We start from the raw sequence: 24,149 nt of genomic DNA, 5'->3' as shown, positions 1-24,149 counted from the left end.
TGCCCGTGCATTCCGGACCGCAATTTTCGGTTCGCAGCACGGCCACGGGGTACACACATTCGTGTGAAAGAGGCCTTAAACAACCAAGCGGAGCAAGGTGTTCAGCTGACCCAGATTAAATAATCAGATGTAAGAAAGGAGATGACAAGAAAACAGGGACATCTCTGCTGCTTGTAACATTATGCTATGATAAAAATGACTTATTTTGGGGCAATAATATTGATTTAACCAAACCCCAAAAACTTTAAATACATGTTTCCCAAAATAAAACTGGAGTACCCAAGACCTGGGTGTACTACAATTTTGTAAATAGTTTGGTATTGTATTATTATTATGTATTTTATATGTGTTAACTGTCCGTTTGTTCCAGTAAGGAATGGATGGCTATTGTTGGCAAGAAAAAAAATTAATTTGATCAAGCTCTCAAGTTGTTCTTTGATGAGAAAGACAGCATAGTGAGTCACTACATCAGCATTTACACTAATGTTAGGTGATGGATTATGGCAAAGACACCCATCACCAGATTACCACAAGGCCAGTACTACATAGTGCTAAAGTGCAGCCATCCGACTTGCCTCCATGTTACTTACTGGTGCCAGAGACAATTGTGCTTGAAATCAGCTGGTAATTTGTGTATTCGAAGTTCTATGTTGCAATTAGTAAAAAAAAACTTTTATATGTTTAATTCTGGCCTCATTCTTCAATACATTATCACTCCGCTGATCCCCAGGGAGCAACACCTTGAGGGAGTACACGAGGACACAACACTTCATCATAGCCATTACCCATTCCATCTTCTGAACTTGCTCCTGTGGGGCTCACTGCAAAACCTAAATATTTCTATAATCATTCTCAGAATGGGCACTTTCTAAACCCATATTCATTGTGTCCCATTCATTTTATTTATTCATCAAGATATACCCAACAAGCATATGTAAAGGACAAATCTATATCCAATATCAAATGGTTAAACTAACCTCTAACTCTTGGAATTCTTCCTCCTCTTCTACATCATAAGAAAGAGTATGAATTTTGATATCTTCAGAGGAAAGGTCAATGAACTTGCTATCTGGGTAGTCAAGACTGTCTTTGGTTGGTGACCTATCTTCAATAAAGGTGGTTTCACAGCACTCAGTGCTGACAGTCTCGCCCCAAGAGCGTAAGACATTCTCCGAATACAGAATGATGTTGGGGCGATAGTGAGACTCCACAGTCTGTTGTAGCATGTTAGGATCCAAGAGTTGCTGAACTGGGTCATTTTTTATGTTGTCTATGCCAGTCTGAGAAGAAATACTTCCAACAATATGACTCTGATATTGAGGAGTCGGATAAACTGAGACCATTCCATCTTTATTTTCCGCCATTAAATTTCTTGTGTTGATTAAGCCATTTCTTTTCCCGGCCTCTGTGATTTTATTATGCATAAGCACACTGTTCGGTTCAATTAAACCATCCATATTTCGAGCTTGTGTGTTTTGCTTGCTTCTGTAGCTCCGGTTGTAGAGGAAAATGCAGGTCACATTTGCCTAATGGCTTTTATTTTCCTAAAAGCAGTAAAAATAAACGATGTAAGAAAAACAGAAATGCAAGCCAGCGACATCCAAAATGAATAATCAAGCAAGTCTGTGTAATTTAGTCATTATGCCTGATAATGCACACTGCATTCAAATCAGCAGCCCACAACACAGTAGTTTATAATTCACTCAACTGTGGTCCATATTCATTATGACCTGAGTATTTCCATATATTAATTCAATAAGTTAACTGAAAAACACAGATTCAATATCCTGAAAATTTGACGCTGAATATTTAATTTCTGCTCAATGTCTATCATGGCTCACTCGCTATGTGATGGAAGTTATTAATTCATGGGTTTGGATGACACTCAAGGCTCAATTGATCAGAATGCCAAATTTTATTATGCTAATTGAACAATGGTCTGAGTTACTCTTTTTCTAAATTTACATAGTGCACTTCCATTTTTCTAATATATCTAGTAATATATCTAGTGAAGACCATTTTTTGGAAAACATTGTCCCTTCTGGTCCAGTGTAAGGAATTAAGAGTCATGTCACTAATATGATCCCTGTACATGTGAGTTGTTTGGGTATATGGAAATCATAGAAGAGGGATTCTCAACTCTTAACCACCATCTATCAGCCAGAGAGAAGAGCTGCTGACAAAGAGCAACTATGGCTCTGGTGGACCCAACCCATTTATCTATGACATGGCATACCATTGACTTTAATGGCCAGCATGTAACATTGCCACCTTCCTTTCAGCAGCTGCTGAAGGTAAACTGGTTAACCAGCCATAGCTTCTGTCTCTCTGCAGCAAGGTTTACCTTGGATGCACTCGTAACTTGTGTTTGTGAATTAACAATTTGGCACATTCTCCCTTTACTAACAACAGCAGTTAGAGTAATAGAAGAGGTGTGGGAAAAACACATTGCAGCTCTTCCAAGGGCCCATTTACAGAACACCAGGGCTATTTGTAACTATCAGCAGATTACAGCAGAAATTTCTCATATTTCCCAGCAGAAAATGGAAAACTACATCTGTATTCTTGTGCTGTGGTGGAGAGCAGCAACAAGGGCTTTAATTTCCTCCACACCTGTTCTTGCTTAACTCATGTGATCGCACTTCAAATGTTGCAAATCTGGTGCTCAAAGCTTCCCTAGGGGTCATTGGTAAGTCTCCATCTGGTGTTTGGAGACCTACTTATAGGCAATGCTCAATGGAAAACAAAAACATTATGAAAATTAGCTCTGTTCCAACGGAAAAATCTCATATCAGAAGCCATGGGAAGCAAAAAATGTAGAAAGCTGTATATGGATTCTTGTGTAGACTCATGTTATAAAAAAAAAAAAGGATGAACAGTCTTTAAACATAAAAGCTAAGGGGGTAATTTATTAAACAGAAATACACCAATATTAGGCGTATTTCTGGGGCACATTGAGGCACAAAGGTCCTTTGCACCACAATCTGCGACTTTTCCGCATTCACGCCAGGTCTAAAAGAGTGGGCGTGGGTGGGGAGGGGGACAGGATGGCAGGCCCATCTCATTTACCATTTTCTACGCCTGTTTAAGGAGTAGAAAATGGTCTAAGTATAAGACAGCTAGGAAGCTGTCTTACATTTAGAAGGGGTGGCGCCTCTACATATCTGTGGCGGATCCACCGCCAGTGCAGGGCTTTATATAAAACACCGATCTTAATAAATAGGCCCCTAAAATTTCAGTTTAAGAAATCTGCATCCACATAATAGGCTCTAAGGTCTAGTTCACACCAGTATTATTGATTTCCAGTGTTCTGCTCCATTTTAGGATCAGAATAACAAATAGAACACAAGTGCCAGATTCGGTACATGACACGAACAGAGCCAAACAGATCCCATTGCCTACAATGAGATTTGTTTGGTTTCCATATAGGAGTCCGCTGTTTTAGCAGAGAACATGGTCCTGCATACAGGACTTTTCTCTCCGTTGCTTTTCTATCCGATAGAATCTGTGATGGAGGTCCTGAATGAAACCTCCGATGCAGCTGAATGAAGTCCTAAGAGAGAATACAGACTTCAGAGGGAAAGTAATGAGTACTTGGGAATTTAGGCAAGTAATGGTACATGGAAAAATGCTATATGACATACTATAGAAAGCACATGGCTTTTAATCAAGATTCTGAGCTTCCCTTCTGCTTCACACACTAACTCACTAATGCTGTAGTAACTGTAGATCAGTATAAATGATAATTATTACTAATATGAGTATAACTGGAATTTACACACTTTTACCTTTGGTTGTGTGCCAGTAATTACGCAAAATAGGAATAACTCTTAGCACTTATACTTAATGACCTAGCGACACCCAATATACAATACATTTAAGTATCATTCCTCAAAAGCCACAAAAATAAGATGAACATATAGACCTTACTACGATAATTGACTTGCAAGATTGTGTTACAGATGAAAAAGGCAAGACTGTAAAAGGTGGCGAAGGATCTAATCACCACTCTTCAGATAACCAAAGGGGAACATTATTAATAAGGACTTTCTTAAAGAAGACAGGAGAAAAACCAAAAGATCTTTTATCACCGTTACAGAGCAATATGATTGGAAACAACATGGTAAAAGTATAAAACCATTTACAGAAGTGAAGACAAAGATGACTCTGTCTGAGGACAAATACAATCATTTTAAGCAAGAATGGCAAATGCTTTGAACATACTTTGTTCCCAATATTTAAACTGGTCTCTAGATGACCTGTTGATGAAAGGTAAGTCTATTTAAAGGACAGAATTTAAAAAATATATATTTGATCTATATTACTGAGCTTGTACCAAAAATACAAATCAAGTAGAGACTCTTATGTAAAAGACTAAATACCAGGCCACTTTTTGCTATTGTTGACCTATCCTCGGGATAGATCATCAATATCAGATTGGCGGGGGTCCGACTCCCGGCTGATCAGCTGTTTGAAGAGAAGAGCACTGCCTTCTTGGGCGTCCTCATTCACTTCTATGGGATGGCTCTGTAGCATTCATTTGAACAGACAGAGTCGGTCCATAGAAGTGAATGGGGATGCCATACTTGCAATTACACTGCTCACCACTGCAATTGCTTCCACAAGCAGGTAAACAGAGCAGTATGAGTGCTGCCTTTTACCTGCTCACCGCAGCTATTTCAGTGGTGAGCAGGCTCACTTTAAACAGCTAATCGGCGGGATGCCGGGAGTTGGACCCCCGCTGATCTGACATTGATAAACTATTCTGAGAATAGGTCATTAATAGTAAAAAAAAAAAGCAGACACCCCCTTTAAGAGGGGAGGGGGAGATTTATGCTATTGAGTCTAGACTTAGTAGCAACTGGCATTTTTACGCCACCCTCGACAGTTACTGAAAAAGGAGAAACTGAATTAAATGATGACTGAAATCTACTCCAGCTACCAGCTGACGTAGATATGAGTCTGGCGTATGGACTGCCAGAGGAGGCCTTAAAATTATGACAAGGCCTATTCCTCTTCATATATTATATGCCTCCTCCAGTGGTGCATGGCCCATCAAGACTGCAGTAGCACACTGGTGAGAAATGACCTGTAGAAAATATTCAGTGTAAACCACACCAAAAACACAATGAAAGCAAGGCAGCCAGCCTCAAACCTTAAATGGTTGTCACATGAAAAATATTCCCCATTTTTTTAAACCAGCACCTGGATCTAAATACTTTTTTGCCGTATTTTTCAGCTCATAAGACGGTGCCCCCAACTGGGGGAAAATGCCCCTGCATCTTATGGGGGCGAATACTGATGAGCTCTTCCATTATGTAGCGCTTATTAGTACCGGAGGACCAGAAAGTGGTGAAGGCTCTGCACTCACCGCTTTCTGGTCCTCGGCTGTCGGCGGAGGCAGAATAAAGAGGATCACGCTGGAGGAGAGGAGAGGCAGCATCCAGGAGCAGGAGAGGTAAGTGGTTCATTATGGCTGCTGAATAATGGCTGGGGGGCTGCTGAATAATGGTTGGAGGTTGCTGAATAATGGCTGGGGGCTGCTGTATAATGGCTGGGGGTGATTATATGACTGGGGGCTGATTATATATATATGACTGGGGGATGATTACATATGTTTGGGGGCTTAATTTATGACCGGGGGCTGATTATATGACTGGGGGCTGATTACACATGACTGGGGGCGGATTACATATGGCTGAGGGCTGATCACATATGGCTGAGGGCTGATATGAGGCATGGAGGACTGATATGAGGCATAGGGATCTCATCTGAGGTCTGATTTGGGGCTATTCACATTGGGGTCGGAGCTGAGGTCTTAGTAACTTTAGGGATCTGATTGGTGCTGTAAGATGAGGTCTGATTAATATTGGGGGTCTGATTGGTGGTCTGACCTGATGTGTAATGAAAAACATTTTTTTCTTATTGTCCTCCTCTAAAACCTAGGTGCGTCTTATGGGCCGGTGCGTCTTATAGAGCGAAAAATATGGTAATTGCATGTAATTAAAAATTGAGCATAGACATTGAATTATTCAATAAAATCTATAGTACCACCTGCTGTTTGCTCTCTTTCCAGTCTGTAGAAGATAATGTCATTGTCAACTTGCTTAAAGACTATGTACACCTTTGGCAATTTTGTTTTATTATTATTGCACTGTACTTATTTTGAGCTAAAAATCTTTTTTTCAATTGGTCTTTTTATAAAAAATATGGAATCCTTTTTTGTGTACAGCGCTGACTCATTGGTGGTGGGGATCTCAGTCCCAGGACCCCTGTCAATCAGATGTTTGGGGAGCACTGCGTCTTCCTCGTGGCTTACTCTGCACAGCACCGTAGTTTGTATAGTGGCAGTGTTTGCTACAGCAATGCAGTCCAATTCAGATGAATGAGACTTAGCTGAGCTTAGGCCGTATGACTGATGTATTTGACATTACTGGCCTTGGAAGAGGCTGCAGCATTCACTGGAGTTAGAACCCCACTGATCAGAGGTTGATGGCCTATCCTGAGGACAGGCCGTCAATTTCAAAATGTCAAATATCCTCTTTAACTACACTAAATGCACAAGAATTCTGGTTTAAGCTGTGCCATAAAACTAGCATGAATGTTTTGTACCACACTTATTAAAGGGGTTCTGCAGTTTATTTAAACTGATGATCCATCATCTGGATAGCTTATCAGCATCTGATCGGCAGGGGTCCGACACCCGGGACCCCAGCCGATCAGCTGCTTAAAAAGGCAGCGGTGCTCCAGCAGCATCGGGGCCTTCTCACTGTTTACCGCTGGCCCAGTGATGTCACGACTTGTATCAACTGGTTTGGGTGGGGCTAAGCTCCATTCAAGTACCGCTGCCTTCTCAAACAGCTGATCGGCGGGGGTCCCGAGTGTCGGACCTCTGCTGATCATCAGTTTAAACAAACTGCAGAACCCCTTTAGGCATTTTAGGCCCTTCTTGTGCGTGGTCCGACAAGAAATAATTTTGCTGGAAATATGTGACTTATGATGCCCCAATGCACAAACATTTTAGAGCAAAATAAGCTAATCAACAGGTGGCACAAAGGTAGACCAAAGTATCTAAAGACGAACCAAATTTATCTTCCAACATGAGTCTGTTTAATAAATCTGATCTTTAGACTGCCTAGTCCAGGGTTACACAGTTTAAATCTTAGTCCTGCAGTAACAGTGTAAGCTTCCCCTGGTGGTAGCTGTACTAAGTCAAAACTTTATCATTTAAGGCCTCATGCACATGACCGTAGTTATGATCCGCAGTTTTTGTGGCTCGGATGCGGACACATTCACTTCAATGGGGCCGCAAAAGATGCGGACAGCACTCCGTGTGCTGTCCGCATCCGTTGCTCCATTCCGAGGCCCCGCCAAAAAAATATAGCATGTCCTATTTGTGTCCGTTTTGCGGACAAGAATAGGCATGTCTACAATGGACCGCCCGTTCCGTTCCGCAAATTGCGGAGGTCACACGAGCGGCTTTTGTTTTTTGCGGATCCGTGGTTTGCGGCCCGCAAAATACGGCACGGCATGAGGCCTTACTCTGTTCATGCAAGGGATTTGGAGCACTTATGGAATTATTTAGATACAGAAAAAAAACTAAATAGTGTTCAAGGATGGACATTTCCTTTAAAGACTTCCTTATATGGCACGTCTGCCCCTGAATCTCTCATTAGAATACTAACTGCAATAAGTTATTGGTTTTCCAGAATGCATATATTCTACTATGTTGTTATAACAATGCACTACTTAGTAGAAACTAGCACTTTATTGCTAATAATTACTTAAAATAATTAATAATTACTGAAATAATGAGAAAGGCATTAATATAATATCAGTAATTCTAGTTTTGGATGTACAGTATTACTACTGTTTCAATATACATAAAAGCTACAGTATGACTGTATAATAAATATTTTCCATAATTAGATAATAACCAGCATTGTACACGTTGCCCATTTAGCATTTTTAAATACAGCATAAACCTTGCTATACAGTAAAATGCTACTTGATATTTTTATCCTTTCAAATCCTTTATTCCACTAATAGTCAAGAATTAATAATGGTTATTACGCATTACAAAAGGAGGGATTTGCAATAAGTGTGCAGCGGGATGCATTCTGCCTAAATGAGTAATTTACAGATTAGCTATTTTTGCACAGAGGGTTGGTTTATTAAATATCTGCAATTCCATTTCTGTAAAGCCGTTCTCGCAAAAAATGCTACAAGATTTTTCTAATAGCATCATACTGTCAAGAGGTTATGTAAAATGCAAATAAGGCTCCCACCATATGCTAGGCCTTTCATTCTCCATACAGGACAATGGGGGAAAAAGGCCCCTGATAGCTTTGAATTTTCCTAATGGCCTCCATGCAAGGCATATCATCATGAGAAAAATCACGGTAACACATTTTAAAGGTGTCGTCCGCTGTTATTACATTTTTTAAATAGGTGTTAGAATGTATTAAGAAAAGAACCATTACCATTTTGATTTTACTGCAACCCTGCTACCCTCCACTTTCTGGTGTGGACTGACACACAAAAACTGGCAGAAGATATCTACTCAATCACAAGCTTTTCTGGTGACCGGCCTCAGCGGGGCATCTCCAGGCATTTCCTGTATGTCAAGCCAGGAACAGAAAGTGGAGACTAGTGTTGATCTGTAAGCCTCAAAAAATGCAACGGTGAGGAATTGGTGAAGTATGAATTCCTTCTTTTTTTAAACCATTATGCTCCATATATACAGTTGAAACCAGAAGTTTACATACACTATATAAAAAGGCACACATGCATGTTTTTCTCAATATCTGACAAATTTGACCAACTATTGTGAGAAGCTTACTATCAAAAAACTAAAGTAGATTCTCAATATCTGACATGAAATTCGACCAACTATTGTGAGAAGCTTTCTATCAAAAAACAAAAGTAGACTAAGTTCCTTTAATAATACATCCAATTTTATTAAACTTGATTAAAACACCTAATAAATAATATACTGCTAATAGGGAATCAAAAAGCCATGTCAGATATCAATACCTAGTAATGAAAAGTCCCTAATACATGATTAATGTCAAAATTGGAAACTGACTGTCCCACGTAAGATAACGCCATAAAATTAATACTGCATGCATATAATCCCATAGAATGGAGTCCTATGTGGACAATCCCTGTATTGTACTGCTGCAATATAAACATGAGCCCAAACACTAAATAACAATCAAAGACCCTAAAATGGCGAGAGCACATGGGATGATCACAAATATAGTGCTTATCTACATCCCATATAAAAGTGCATGGTGCGTCTATAATAAACTATGGAGTGTTCGGACACTCCATAAAGTGTTAGAACATATTAATAAAAAGGAGCTATTTAGATGAACAGCAATCAGGTATTTGATTGGGTTACATACCAAAGTGCTATTGTGTGTGTGGCGAACTTCCTCAACGCGCGTTTTGCAGTTTTTGCTTCGTCAGGAGGAGTGGTTCAATTGATTTTATGGCATTATCTTACGTGGGACAGTCAGTTTCCAATTTTGGCATTAATCATGTATTAGGGACTTTTCATTACTAGGTATTGATATGTGACGTGGCTTTTTGATTCCCTATTAGCAGTATATTATAATCTACTAGATTGGTGATAAATATCTGATCATGGGCAGCCCGATTATTGGGATCTTGAGAATAGAGTCCCCTCATCTCTTGTCTGAACGGGTCGGTAGTGTTCATGTCTTCCCACTGCTCCATTCACTGCTCCGATGCTCTCCCTTGCCCTGTGCTGTATTGTGCAGAGCAAGGGCTTTTTCTGGAGATCCGGGGACATACCGGGCTCTCCATGGGTAAAGCTAGGCGGAGGATTCCACTCACACTAATGGGAGGGCTTTAGCCTGTAGCAGTGGAAAAATCTAAACAAAAAAGCCCTTGCACTGCATGATACAATGCCGGGCAAGGGAGATCTAATGCTCATCTCAGAGGGGTGAAGCCTGGGTGAAAAAGGTGATATTTCCAGGTTTAGCTCTGAACCCGGACAACCCCTTTAACCGTCAAGTTAGCTTTTTTTACATCTGTATGCCTTAGGCTACTTTCACACTAGCGTTCGATCGGATCCGTTCTGAACGGATCCGATCATAATAATGCAGACGGAGGCTCCGTTCAGAACGGATCCGTCTGCATTATTTTTAGCATATAACAGCTAAGTGTGAAAATAGCCTCATACGGATCCGTCCAGACTTTCAATGTAAAGTCAATGGGGGACGGATCCGCCTGAAGATTGAGCCATATTGTGGCATCTTCAAACGGATCCGTCCCCATTGACTTACATTGTAAGTCTGGGCGGATCCGCACGGATCTGCACGCCTCCGCACGGCCAGGCGGACACCCGAACGCTGCAAGCAGCGTTCAGCTGTCCGCCTGTCCGTGCGGAGGCGAGCGGAGCGGAGGCTGAACGCCGCCAGACTGATGCAGTCTGAGCGGATCCGCTCCATTCAGACTGCATCAGGGCTGGACGGCTGCGTTCGGGTCCGCTCGTGAGCTCCTTCAAACGGAGCTCACGAGCGGACCGACGAACGCTAGTGTGAAAGTAGCCTTATCTGATCAATATACTGTAACCCTTAAATGTTTAGCTAGAGGGCAAAAGCATAGTACTGTATGTGAACTAACCGATCACTTGCAAGATATACACATCAATAGAATCAGTTACTACTTTTTTTTAACCATTTTATATAATAAATCCAAAAAATGTCCGGTACATTCCTAATTATCAGAAGTTCACTATATTTAAAAAATAAGAAGGAAAACGGTCATAGATAAAAGCCACCTAAATTGTTCTCTGCCGTTCTTAAGTCACTTTATCACATGCATGGTATATTTTTGTACAAGGCTGTCAGTCTGTTGTATGCTGATATTGGCAACCATGACTCTTCTCGGAAGGTCACTGTGGAGTAAACTGCACGAAACTAAACTATCTAAGAAAATGGTTTAACCTAAAGTCATTTTAATCTTCACATTGTCACAAAGCAGCGCTCAGTATATAATTACAGCATATTACCAGCTAAATTTCGATCAGAATTCATAACAAATACTCTATGTAGTTGAGCGCGCTTAGAATATTTGACCCTTAAAGGATTTTCATATTTTAATAATGCAGAGGAGCCTGTGATCAGCAGGCGTGTCCAATATAAAGTCCAAATAAAAGTGAACTGGGACCTTTTTAATGGATCGCTGCTTTTAATCTGTGATATAATGAAACATGTTGCTTGAAAAATGCTATCTTCTTCATAATTCTCCCTGACCACCGTACATGCTTCATTTGCGAGCCACTATTACCCAGCCAGGGAAGGGTGAGTTTAATCCTTTAACATTAAAGTATTATATATTGCTTTGTTGTGAAATAACTCTCTAGGTGCCAGTAGATATTTCTATTACAAAGTCAATGTACATATATAGGGCCAGATATATAATTAGCTCAAGTCAAAATAATGGAGTGAAAAAGTCACAAATTTGCGACTTTTATTAGTTCTGAGCTATGCTCGCCAGTTTTCTGAAAGTGGGTGTGTTTTCTTATGTAACTGAATCTCTAGACAGATTTACTATTGCAACAATTTAAAAAAGTCGCCAAAAATTGCACAATTTCAATCCAGTGAGTACCATGTTTATCCTTTTTAACAGAGTATGTGACTTTTTCGTAAAGACGTGCGACTTTTGTAAAGCCGCTTACTGAAGGATAAACTGTTACTGTCAAACCACATTTATCACACTATTAAAGGACCATTTATAAATCTGACTTAGCCAAAAGTGACTTTGGACATATGTAAAAGTGGAGTAAGATGTAAGTGTAATGATAAATAGAGATGGCATTGCGGTTCGCCCAGTGGTCGTTTCGCGGAGAACTTTGCTCGTTCGCGATTCACCGAATGGGCAAACATATGGCGATATCCGCCGACGCAATATTCTTTTACATTGTGAAGAACTTTGACCCATGACACATCCATCAGGTGGTACAGGACAGCCAATTGAGACGTTTCAGCATTTGGACATACCCCCTACCTTATAAATAAACCTGATCTGTCCGCCATTTTACATTCAGTTTTTTGCCAGTGTAGGGAGAGGTTGTTGTGTGAAGCAGGGACAGACTGTTAGGGACACCAAATGCTAGCTAATAGGGCCACAAAAGGTGTATAGGTGTGCTATTGATAGGTGTGACATACTGAGGGGTGTAATATGCTTATAATATACTATCTAACATGGAAAGTATATTATAGTGCAATTGTATTGCCCAGCAGTTGTGTGCGGTTCTGCTGCGATACTGCAGCTACACAGAGTGCCAAAAGCTATTGGAACAAATAATTTCTACTGGTGTGATATACCAGTTGCCCCCCCAAAAAACTGATTGAAGCAGGGGTGTTATATAGCAATAATATACTTGATATATAGTGCTTTGGGTAGTGCAGCATTTGTTTGCGGTTTAGCTGTGCTAGCTCGGCTACAGATAGTGACAAACGACATTGGAACAAATAATTTCTACTGGTGTGATACCAGTTGCCCCCACAAAAAAGTGATTGAAGTAGGGGTGTGATATATCTTTTTCCACAAATACTGCTTTTCTATAGGGACTTTTGTCCCTATAGGTCATTTTGAAAATGACAGGCAAGCGAAGAGGCAGGCCATTCCACAGGGGTGGTAGGGGTCGGGCAGGTGCACCAGGCCGAAGCCTAAGTGAGAAGTTGCAGAAGGTGTGTGCGATTATGTCAAAGGACGCACCAGACTTGGTTAAGTGGCTCACTCAGCCTTCTGCTTCTGCACCCTCTTCATCCTCTCTATCTGCACCCTCTTCACTCTCTGATGTGTGCCCCCCCCCCCCAAAGACACCACCACCACCACCATATCCCCTCCGCTTGAGTCAGAGGAAATATTTTCTCATCCATTACAAGACCTTACCAATGCGCAGCCATTCTTGACATTGGATGAGAAAGAGGAGGTAGCAACGGTCGCCACCTAGCAGTCTGATGACAGTACCCAGGTCAGTCCAAGGAGGGTGGTCCCAGCTGTTGCTGTCTTCTCCGAGATCTCTAATGTCAGTGGTGGTGAAGAAGACGATGATGATGTGTCTCCTTCCCCTTCTCCTCTCTCCTACCATTTGTAATCCACTCCACCTTCTGCCGTGCCGTCGTCACGTTCATCTGGCAAAAGGCAGGCTTCCATGGCCCAAATGTTCCAGGGTAGAAAGATGATGACGCCGGATAACCCTCTTGCCCAACGGCTGAGTTGTAGGAACTGCTAGCCCACCAACTACTGCCATATAAATTGGTGGACCCAGTGGCCTTTAGAAAATTTTGGGCCATTGGCACACCGCAATGGAAGGTCCCCGGAAGGAAATATTTCTCCCAGAAGGGCATCCTGGAGCTATGGTATATGGCCACGTTCAGCGGCAAGTGAATGTATCTCTGGCTCACAGTGACGATGCCAAGATACATCTGACCACAGACACGTGGTCTAGCAAACACGGGCAGGGAAGGTACATAACTTTTACTGCCAACTGGGTGAACATTCTGAAGGCTATTAAGCATGCAACCAGTGGCACCCATGTGGATTTGGTGTTACCACCACGCCTTGCATGCAGGCCTGATTCTTCTTCTCCTCCTCCTGCTCCATTCTCCGTCTCCCCCTTGGCTGACTCCTCCTTTTACACTGCTACCGTCTCTTCCGCTGCGCCCCCCAATCTCCCCAGAACCTATTCGACGTGCCAGGTGAGACGTTGCCATGCTGTGCTGCGGCTGTTGTTCCTGGAAGCCAAGAGCCACACTGGTCCTGCACTCCTTTCAGTTTTGTGGTCACAGACTGATCAGTGGCTAACCCCACTCAATTTGACAGTTGGTAAAGTGGTGTGCGACAACGGTGCAAATCTGCTGAGCTCGCTAAAACAGGGCAAAATGACACATGTGCAGTACATGGCACACATCTTGAACTTAGTCGTGCATGATTCATTGCCAAATACTCCGGGTCCAAGACGTCTTGCGGCAGGCCAGGAAAATCTATGGCCATTTTAGAGAATCTTACACGGCCATGGCTCGCCTTGCTGACGTTCAGCGGCGACACCACCTGCCCATCAGACGTCTGATTTGTGACTGCACGAGGCGTTGGAACTTCACCTTGTATACAGTATTCTTGATAGGCTGCTCCAGCAGAAACGTGCAGTTAACGACTACCCATACGAACTCTGCGGCAGGACAGGTTCTGGGGGGCTTTTTTTTTTCACCACGCCAGTGGTTGCTCATGTATGACGCACGCAGACTTTTGCGGTCATTTGATGAGATCACCAAACTGGTCAGTCGCAGCCAGGGTGTCATCAGTGACATCGCACCTTACACCTTCTTTCTGGAGCATGCATTGCATTGTGTCATTGATCAAGCCGTCAAGGAGCATGAGCAGGAAGATGAGGAAGTCGCAATGCTGGATGAATTCCAAGGAGGGGCTACTCCATCTGAGACAAGTCAACAGAAGTCTGAAGAGGAGTCAGAGAAGGATGGTGCCGGGGCGGAGGAGAAGCAAGAAGAGCATGCTTTAAATGTTTCTGGAATTCCTGGTATTGTCCGTGGCTAGGGGGAGGAGACCAAGGACAACATTATCCTGCATGATGAGCAGGAGCCAGGCCACTCCACCACTTCCAGTTTAGTGCAAATGGGGGCCTTCATGCTTCAGTGTTTGAAGAGGGACCCCTGTATAAAAAGCATAAAGGCCAAGGACCAGTACTGGGTGGCAACGTACTTAGACCCCCGGTACAAACACAAAATGGCAGACATGTTACCACCATCACAGAGGGCTGTCAGAATGCAGCACTTCCAGGCTTTTCTTCAAGAAATGCTGCATTCTGCTTTTGCGGGCACTGGCAGAGTAATTTCCATTCACAGAGAAACAGTTGCGGGTACCAATCCAACAGCACATGCAAGAAGAGGGCGGTTTGAAGATGTGTTGGTCACTTCAGATATGAGATCTTGCAACCAACCCATCGACAGCCACCTTCCGGATCCAGCCTCAGGGAATGCCTAGACCAACAGGTGTCCGATTACATTGGGTTAATGGCCGATGTGGATGCTCTGAAAAGCGAGGAACCCCTGGACTACTGAGTATGCAGGCTTGAGCTGTGGCCAGAGCTGGCACAATTTTCCATGGAACTCTTGGCTTGCCCTTCGTCCAGTGTCCTGTCTGAAAGGACGTTCAGTGCAGCAGGGGGGAACGTGACCGATAAGCGCACTCGCCTAGCTCATGACAGTGTGGACTACCTCACATTTCTAAAAATGAATAAGGCATGAATCTTGGAGGAATTCAACACCTGTGATGACCACTTTTAATTGAATTTCCTCAAGCCAGCCCACAAAAATCTGCCACCACCCAGAACAAATAATGGTCCCTGTCTTAGGTAAATACAGCGGCATAAAAGGCCTTTTCTGTCCGTTGAATGCCTAATGTTTTGGGCCTCTGAGGAATTCAACACCTGTGACAACCACGTGTTTTAACTATTATCATTTGTTTTTTTTCAAGACGGGGATTTCGTTAGCCATGTTTTTAATCTAATTTTAGATTTTTAGTTCTTTTAAACATATGTATTTGACCTGTATTTGTACTGGCCTTCAGTAAAATTGATATCCTTTGACCATCTAATCACCTTTAGCCACTTACTTACTTGATCTTTTATGTCCGCTGAATGCATAATTTTTGGGGGCCAGTAGTACACTGGCCTGCTGGAAAATTCATATCCAATGACCGTGTAATCTACCTCCAGCCACATACTTACTTGTTCTTTTATGTACGCTGAATGCCTAATTTTGGTGACCTGTAGTACACTGGCCTGCTGTAAAATTCATATCCAATGACCGTGTAATCTACCTCCAGCCACTTACTTGTTCTTTTATGTATGCTGAATGAATAATTGTTGTGGCCTCGGAGGAATTCGAATTTTAAATATTAGCATTATTTTTTTTTTCAAGAGGGGGGATTTCGTTAGCCATGTTTTTAATCCAAATTTATGTTGTTTTGTTCTTTTAAACACATGTATTTGACCTGTATTTGTACTGGCCTGCAGTGAAATTGATATCCATTGACCGTGTAATATACCTCCAGCCACATAATCACTTGATCTTTTCTGCCATGTGAATGGCCTGTAGTCCAGTGGCCTACAATAAAAATTTTATCCATTGACCGCATAATGTACCTCCTCGAGCCACATCATCAGAATTTATTTTATGTCAGGTGAATGCCTAATTTTTAAGGCCCATACTCCTGTGGCCTAAAATAAAGAATTTCTGGGCTCCAACAGGGCACATTTCAGAGAATTTCCCTTTAAGACGCATTAAAATGTCCCCTGATTAAGATACATATTTTTTATTGGAATTTTTGTCATTGATCCCCCTCTAGTATGTCAATGTCCATGTTCTTGGACTATTTGTACACTTATACTAAGTATTTGGTGGCTGCAAATATGAGCTGAAGGTTTTTCAGGGTTCGTCTGCCATTAAACTGAATGGGGCCCGCCGCAAACTTGCGGTTCGCGAACATTTGATCGCGATCGCGAACCGTCCTGGCCGATGTTCGTCCATCACTAATAATATATCTGGCCCACAGTATTTATTTCCTGCTCCTTATACACTATATGGACAAAAGCATTGGGGCATCCCATTTTAAGTCCAAACACATTAATATGGAGTTGATTCCTACTTTTCTGGTAAGGTTTTCTACAAGGTTCTGGAGTGTGCTTGTATGAAATTATGCCCATTCATTCAGAAGAACATTTTTGAGGTCATACACTGATGTTGGACGATAGGGCCTGGCTCCCAATTTCCTTTCTAGTAAACCCATAGGTGTTAAGGTCAGGGCTCTGTGAGGGTCAGTCAAGGTTCTTTATGGACCTTGCTTTGTGCACTAGGGCATAGTCATGCTGGAACAACAGAAATGAGCCTGAACCAAACTGCTCCCATAAAATTGAAAGCATACATGCCTTTGTATGATGAAGCATCTCCCTTCACTGGAACTAAGAGACCCAGGCCAACCCCTGAAACACAATAACATAGCATTATCCCTGTTCCAGCAAACTTTCAGTTGGCACAATGCAGCCAGGCAGGTAACGTTCTCCTGCCATTAAAATAACCCAGACTTATCCATCAGACTACCTATTCTTTTACAAATGTTTATGAGGGCAGACTGCATGGCTAGAAGTTGGACTTTAAACACTTGTGACTATAGGATTGAATGAAAAATCTGAACTATAAATGATTAAAAGCTGTGCCCCAATATTTTTATTCATATAGTATAGTATCAGCGGGGTCTAAGACTCCCTTGGAAGATGACAACAATAGGACCACAGCTCTGCTCTCCACGTCTTTTAGGCACCTGAACCCCAGGGAGGCACATTTACTTTAAATAGTATTGTTCCTCTATGAACACAATTTTACAGAATATATATATATATATATATATATATATATATATATATATTTAGGGGACCATTTATCAAACTGGTGTAAAGTTGAACTGTTTTAGTTGCCAGTTCTACTTTACACCAATTTGATAAATGACCCCCTTAATCTACAGGTCCTTCTAAAAAAATTAGCATATTGTGATAAAGTTCATTATTTTCTGTAATGTACTGATAAACATTAGACTTTCATATATTTTAGATTCATTACACACCAACTGAAGTAGTTCAAGCCTTTTATTGTTTTAATATTGATGATTTTGGCATACAGCTCATGAAAACCCCAAATTCCTATCTAAAAAAATTTGCATATCATGAAAAGGTTCTCTAAACGAGCTATTAACCTAATCATCTGAATCAACTAATTAACTCTAAACACCTGCAAAAGATTCCTGAGGCTTTTAAAAACTCCCAGCCTGGTTCATTACTCAAAACCGCAATCATGGGTAAGACTGCCGACCTGACTGCTGTCCAGAAGGCCATCATTGACACCCTCAAGCAAGAGGGTAAGACACAGAAAGAAATTTCTGACCGAAAAGGCTGTTCCCAGAGTGCTGTATCAAGGCACCTCAGTGGGAAGTGTGTGGGAAGGAAAAAGTGTGGCAGAAAACGCTGCACAACGAGAAGAGGTGACCGGACCCTGAGGAAGATTGTGGAGAAGGACCGATTCCAGACCTTGGGGGACCTGCAGAAGCAGTGGACTGAGTCTGGAGTAGAAACATCCAGAGCCACCGTGTACAGGCGTGTGCAGGAAATGGGCTACAGGTGCCACATTCCCCAGGTCAAGCCACTTTTGAACCAGAAACAGCGGCAGAAGCGCCTGACCTGGGCTACAGAGAAGCAGCACTGGACTGTTGCATGTCATTCGGAAATCAAGGTGCCAGAGTCTGGAGGAAGACTGGGGAGAGGGAAATGCCAAAATGCCTGAAGTCCAGTGTCAAGTACCCACAGTCAGTGATGGTCTGGGGTGCCATGTCAGCTGCTGGTGTTGGTCCACTGTGTTTTATCAAGGGCAGGGTCAATGCAGCTAGCTATCAGGAGATTTTGGAGCACTTCATGCTTCCATCTGCTGAAAAGCTTTATGGAGATGAAGATTTCATTTTTCAGCACGACCTGGCACCTGCTCACAGTGCCAAAACCACTGGTAAATGGTTTACTGACCATGTATAATGTCCAGCAGTATTGATCCCTTTAAAACATAACTTTTACTCTTCAAATTATAAAATAATACCACCGTAGTGGTTCACCAGTGAATAAGTGAAAAGACAAACAACAATAATAGTAGATACAGAGATGTGTCTGGGAGCTACTCGTCAATACACTTAAAGAGGGATGAGTGAACACAGGGCAGCTGAGGGGAGCAGTGGGCAAACCTGTACTCTCCCTGAGCTCACCCTAACTATAACCTCAGCCCAGGGACGTCCCCTTGTGGTGGAGACTCCCTGTCCTCGTTCCTGGGCTGACCGCCCTGCGTTTACCCTCCTCTCAAAAAATAACAACAAAAGTATGCTCCCCAAGACGCTGATGGATGTAATCATGTGTCCCTGGTAATAAAATACTTGCAGGGCCACTGGGATGGATAAAGACCAACACATGAAAGGGTGAATTGGATAGATATCACCTTTAAACCTATGGAGCCGAACCCTGGTGCATCAAACCGGTGCGTTCCCAGGTTGGTTCCACAAAAGCCCCTACGCGTTTCCCCTATCACTAGGTTCTTCAGGGGGCATACATGGTCAGAGATACAACCATCACAGAAGATAAATCAAAGATACTTAAGATATGGTTGAGGCAACAGGACCAGAGACGCAGATGATGTTAAGCATAGGACCAAGGGACCCATTTGATATGTCCCACCTGTAAGAGATAGAAATGCTCTCAGTTCAAGTGCTGGATATAATGCAATACATGTGTATCCCCTATATCTCCTTTGTGTCGGCACTTACTTAATATCCTGGGCTGAGGTTATAGTTAGGGTGAGCTCAGGGAGAGTACAGGTTTGCCCACTGCTCCCCTCAGCTGCCCTGTGTTCACTCATCCCTCTTTAAGTGTATTGACGAGTAGCTCCCAGACACATCTCTGTATCTACTATTATTGTTGTTTGTCTTTTCACTTATTCACTGGTGAACCACTACGGTGGTATTTTTTTATAATTTGAAGAGTAAAAGTTATGTTTTAAAGGGATCAATACTGCTGGACATTATACTTCGACTTTCAGATCCTTTTCATTGATTTATATTGATTAAGCTGGACGTTTACTGACCATGGTATTACTGTGCTCAATTGGCCTGCCAACTCTCCTAACCTGAACCCCATAGAGAATCTGTGGGATATTGGGAAGAGAAAGTTGAGAGACGCAAGACCCAACACTCTGGATGAGCTTAAGGCCGCTATCGAAGCATTCTGGGCCTCCATAACACCTCAGCAGTGTCACAGGCTGATTGCCTCCATGCCACGCCGCATTGAAGCAGTCATTTCTGCAAAAGGATTCCCGACCAAGTATTAAGTGCATAACTGAACATAATTATTTGAAGGTTGACTTTTTTTTGTATTAAAAACACTTTTCTTTTATTGGTCGGATGAAATATGCTAATTTTTTTAGATAGGAAATTTGGGGTTTTCATGAGCTGTATGCCAAAATCATCAATATTAAAACAATAAAAGGCTTGAACTACTTCAGTCGGTGTGTAATGAATCTAAAATATATGAAAGTCTAATGTTTATCAGTACATTACAGAAAATAATGAACTTTATCACAATATGCTAATTTTTTGAGAAGGACCTGTATAGTATAGATTTGGTCTAGATCTGTTTTCACATTTCTGCTGTTTGCCATGGGAAAGTTCTTAAACTTTTCCTCAGACAAATCACTGATCTTCTACAGTGAAGTGGAGCCCTATAAAGTGACTGCCCTCCCCATAATGTAAATCACCAGAACAAGCAATGCTAACAAGGAATAGTAGCAGATTTACCATAAACTAGAAAAGAGGAAGAACTGTGAATGTAGGTCTGGAATATAACAAAGACTGTAAGGGTAGTTTCATATCACCATTTTGTTTTCTATTCTTCTGTCTGTCAGATGATGACAGAGGACAGAAAACAAAGAAAAAAAATGCATCCATTATTTTGAGCATCCGTTATGCTATTTTAGGCGGAATTTTTTTTTTTTACTTTTTTTGTGGAGAACTGTTTCTCCCATCTAAAATAACGGATCTCAGACAGAAATGGCTAAAACAGATTCAAAATAAGCATAACAGATGTTCAAAAAAAAGTATACTTTATTTGTTTTTCTGTTCTTCTGACGGATCAAACGATGATGTGAACCTAGCCTAACTCAAAAACCACAAAAGTATTGCAATATATTTCCAAAGGTACTCATCTTTTAAAGAAGATTACCAATGTCTAAACTGTAAAAGACATTCCAAGGATTACATTCACTTTAAGCATCCCTCAAGACAAAAAAAACAAACAAAAAAAACGAATCGTTACTTAGCATCTACTAAGTAAGGAATGAATCAACTAATGTGATATTCTAAATCATAGATTACTTGTGATAATCAATGATGTGTAAGCACATTACAAAAATGAAGCTATAATATGATATATACTATAAAAATACATCTGCACATTCTTTTTCTTGTATCCATATGTTTGTTATTGCTGCCCATAGTAGTGTATAGATAAGAGCTTCTTTCTTTGGGAACACGAATCCAATCCCCTTCAGCTGCAGAAGCATTGCACTGTTTGTCAATGCTATCTAAAGCAGTGCCTGACATTAATAAAACCACTTCCTTCTTCACTCTTGCCTCAGAAAAAATCAATACAATGGCTACAGAAATGGTATCCTTTTCAACCAAGGAGATTACAGCATGCCAAGGATATTTACAATGGACTCACAAAGAAGATACTCGGGAAAACACTGTTGTTTCCTTTAATAATAGTTTAGCCGGACAAATGTCAATGTAATAGATTGTTGATCCATAGCTAAATATATGTATCTGTCCTTCATATAAACAGCATCTAGCCTCAAGAACACAAAGGACAATTTATGTCTGAACTTAAAGGGGTTGTGCCAAGTCTTGAAATTATCCTCTATCCACAGGATAGGAAATAACTAACTGATTGAGGGTCCTGTTTCCCCAATTTGATGCAGAGACAGATCGAGAATGCACCCTGCTGCTCCATTTATTCTCTATGGGACTGCCGCTAATAGCTGAGCTCTGTACTCAGCTATCTCTAGCAGTCTCATAGAGAATTAATAGAGTGGCGGACTGCTGCTTCATCAGATTGGGGGAATGGTACCGCCATTCTTAGGATCGATGGTGATCCCTTTGTTTGAACCTCCACTGATCAGTTAGTTATCCCCTATCTTGAGGATAAGGGATAACTTCAAAACTTGGAGCAACCGCTTTAAAAGCTATGAACTTCTTTAGTTTAAATTGTTAAATTAAATGCATCTAGGTCTAAAAATAATACTTGTCATAGGAATTTATTAACAATTGTGGACCATTTGGCTTCTGCTGCCTGCACATATTCCAATACATATCAGGCAGCAGAATGCCGTTTACCAGTAAGGGCCCATTCACACAATTTTGCAGAATAGATGTGGACCCATTCATTTCAATAAGGCACACTGTGTGCTGTCCGCATCTGTTCTTCCGTTCCGTGGCCCCGCAAGAAAGATAGAACACGTCCTATTCTTGTCCGTAATTGCGGACAAGAATACACATTTCTACACAGGAGAAAGACAATCTGATCTGCAAAATACAGAACGCACACGTCCAGTATCCGCGTTTTGCGGATCTGCAATTTGCGGACAGCAAAAATGGATACGGTCGTGTGAATGAGCCCTAAGTCTGTGATGCTGGCTGACAGTTCACTCCCCAGTCCCTCTCTCTCCTTAATGATCTTCTAAGATGAGCTTTGAGCAGACCAAATTTCAACCAGCCTGATAGATATGCTAGTGAATGGTTTTATGCAGCCTGCTATGCATTGCAATACATGCACATTGTAAAATCAAAATGGACTGATATTTTTCCCCAAAAACTATTACAAAATTGGTTTAGTTACAAATGTATCCAAGTAAGTCATTTAAAAATGTAAAAGGTGTATAGCCCTTAAAGATGCACCTCTATACAAAACCAGTGTTCATGCTACATAGTAGATTACATTGTGTATGAGGACTACTCTAATCTGAATCCCATTGTCACGTTTTTTTTTTTTGTGTTTTACTTTATTTTACCAGTATTCCACATTGTCTGGTATATTCAGCAGATGTTTCGAACAGCATGCTGGAGAGAAACTAAATGAACAGATCTTTGTCTCTCTTTCCTAGCAGAAAGTCCCAGCACAATGACTATCACTATGAACTTCTGATGATAAAAAATTTCAGCAGTTCTATCAGTCTGCTGTAGTGAGTCAAATAATTTTCTGTTATGGCATAGGTATATGAGAAAACCATATTACAGTACATAGTAAAGGTAAAAAAGTCATACAGTACATACATCTAGTTCAACTTGTTCAACCACACTGGTCAGTTTAGCCACAAGTCTGTGATCGTGGACCACCAGTCATTTCTAGAATGAAAAGGCTCCACAGAATACTCAAGTATGGAGTTTGGCTTCTCCAAGAGGATCTGCTTAATTACATTATGTGCAAATTGTCATCCATCCAATAACACTTTCAGTAGCAGAAATCCATGAGCAGTTCCAAAAGGGTTTTCACTCAGTCTACTGTAATGCCCTTTCAACTTGGAAATCACCAATAGTCCAAGGTCCAAGGATTTGTATTTTGGCATGACATATTAAAAATAGCTTTCACTGTCTTTCTTCCGCTTTAAAGGGAATTTATCCACTTATAAAGTGAGGTTTGTATATTTTTAGGACCCCCACTAATTCAAAGGATGAAAGGACCATAGTGCTGGTGTATCGCTGCATATCCTTTACTGTTTCTATGTAATGGCATATCCTAACAATATGTGCACACTTTATAAGATGAGGTTATCCCTTTTTTCTTTTGTTGATACGAGGCTTAGTTCCTAGTACTTTTCTGCTATTTCTTAAAGAAGACCTTTCACCAGGAAAAAGTATGTAAACTGACTATACCGACGTGTAGAGCGGCGCCCAGGGATCCCCCTGCACTTACTGTTATCCCCGGGGGCGCCGCTCCGTTCTCCGGTTATAGCCTCCGGTATGTTCCTACTTAGGTTCCACCTGGGAGAACTTAGGCTCCACCCAGGGGAACCTGCCGCTGTCTTTTTCTCCTATGCTGTAGCGCTGGCCAATCCCAGCGCTCAGCTCAAAGCCAGGCTATGAGCTGAGCGCTGCGATTGGCCAGCGCTACAGCATAGGAGAAAGAGACGCCGGCAGGTTCCCCTGGGTGGAGCCTAAGTTCCCCCGGCTGGAGCCTAAGTAGGAACATACCGGAGGCTATAACCGGAGAACGGAGCGGCGCCTGGGGATAACAGTAAGTGCAGGGGGATCCCTGGGCGCCGCTCTACACGTCGGTATAGTCAGTTTACATACTTTTTTCTGATGAAAGGTCCTCTTTAATATGTCAATCAAAGCTGCCAGGGAGGGACTGGCCACAGAAAGGAGCATAGCTTGAATGTAACAAGAGCAATGGTCACACCCTCATTCCACCAAAAGCCTAATCTGCATATTAAGAAAAAGGATCCCAACTATGA

At 41.7% G+C, this 24,149-nt stretch overlaps 1 protein-coding gene across 1 annotated transcript in view; it reads right to left on the bottom strand.

Moving 5' to 3' along the window:
* The window catches only part of SYNDIG1 (synapse differentiation inducing 1), a 348,350-nt gene that overhangs the window by 202,249 nt on the left and 121,952 nt on the right, over positions 1–24,149 (bottom strand). Inside the window, exon 3 of the mRNA XM_044291433.1 lies at positions 978–1,544. Coding sequence (XP_044147368.1) covers positions 978–1,457 — 480 coding nt within the window. The 5' untranslated portion in view covers positions 1,458–1,544. The remainder of the gene's footprint in view (positions 1–977; positions 1,545–24,149) is intronic.

This window comes from Bufo gargarizans, chromosome 4 (assembly GCF_014858855.1).
Source record: "Bufo gargarizans isolate SCDJY-AF-19 chromosome 4, ASM1485885v1, whole genome shotgun sequence".
In the NCBI taxonomy this organism is placed as follows: Eukaryota; Metazoa; Chordata; class Amphibia; order Anura; family Bufonidae; genus Bufo; species Bufo gargarizans.
This window is presented reverse-complemented; position numbering and strand designations above follow the sequence as displayed.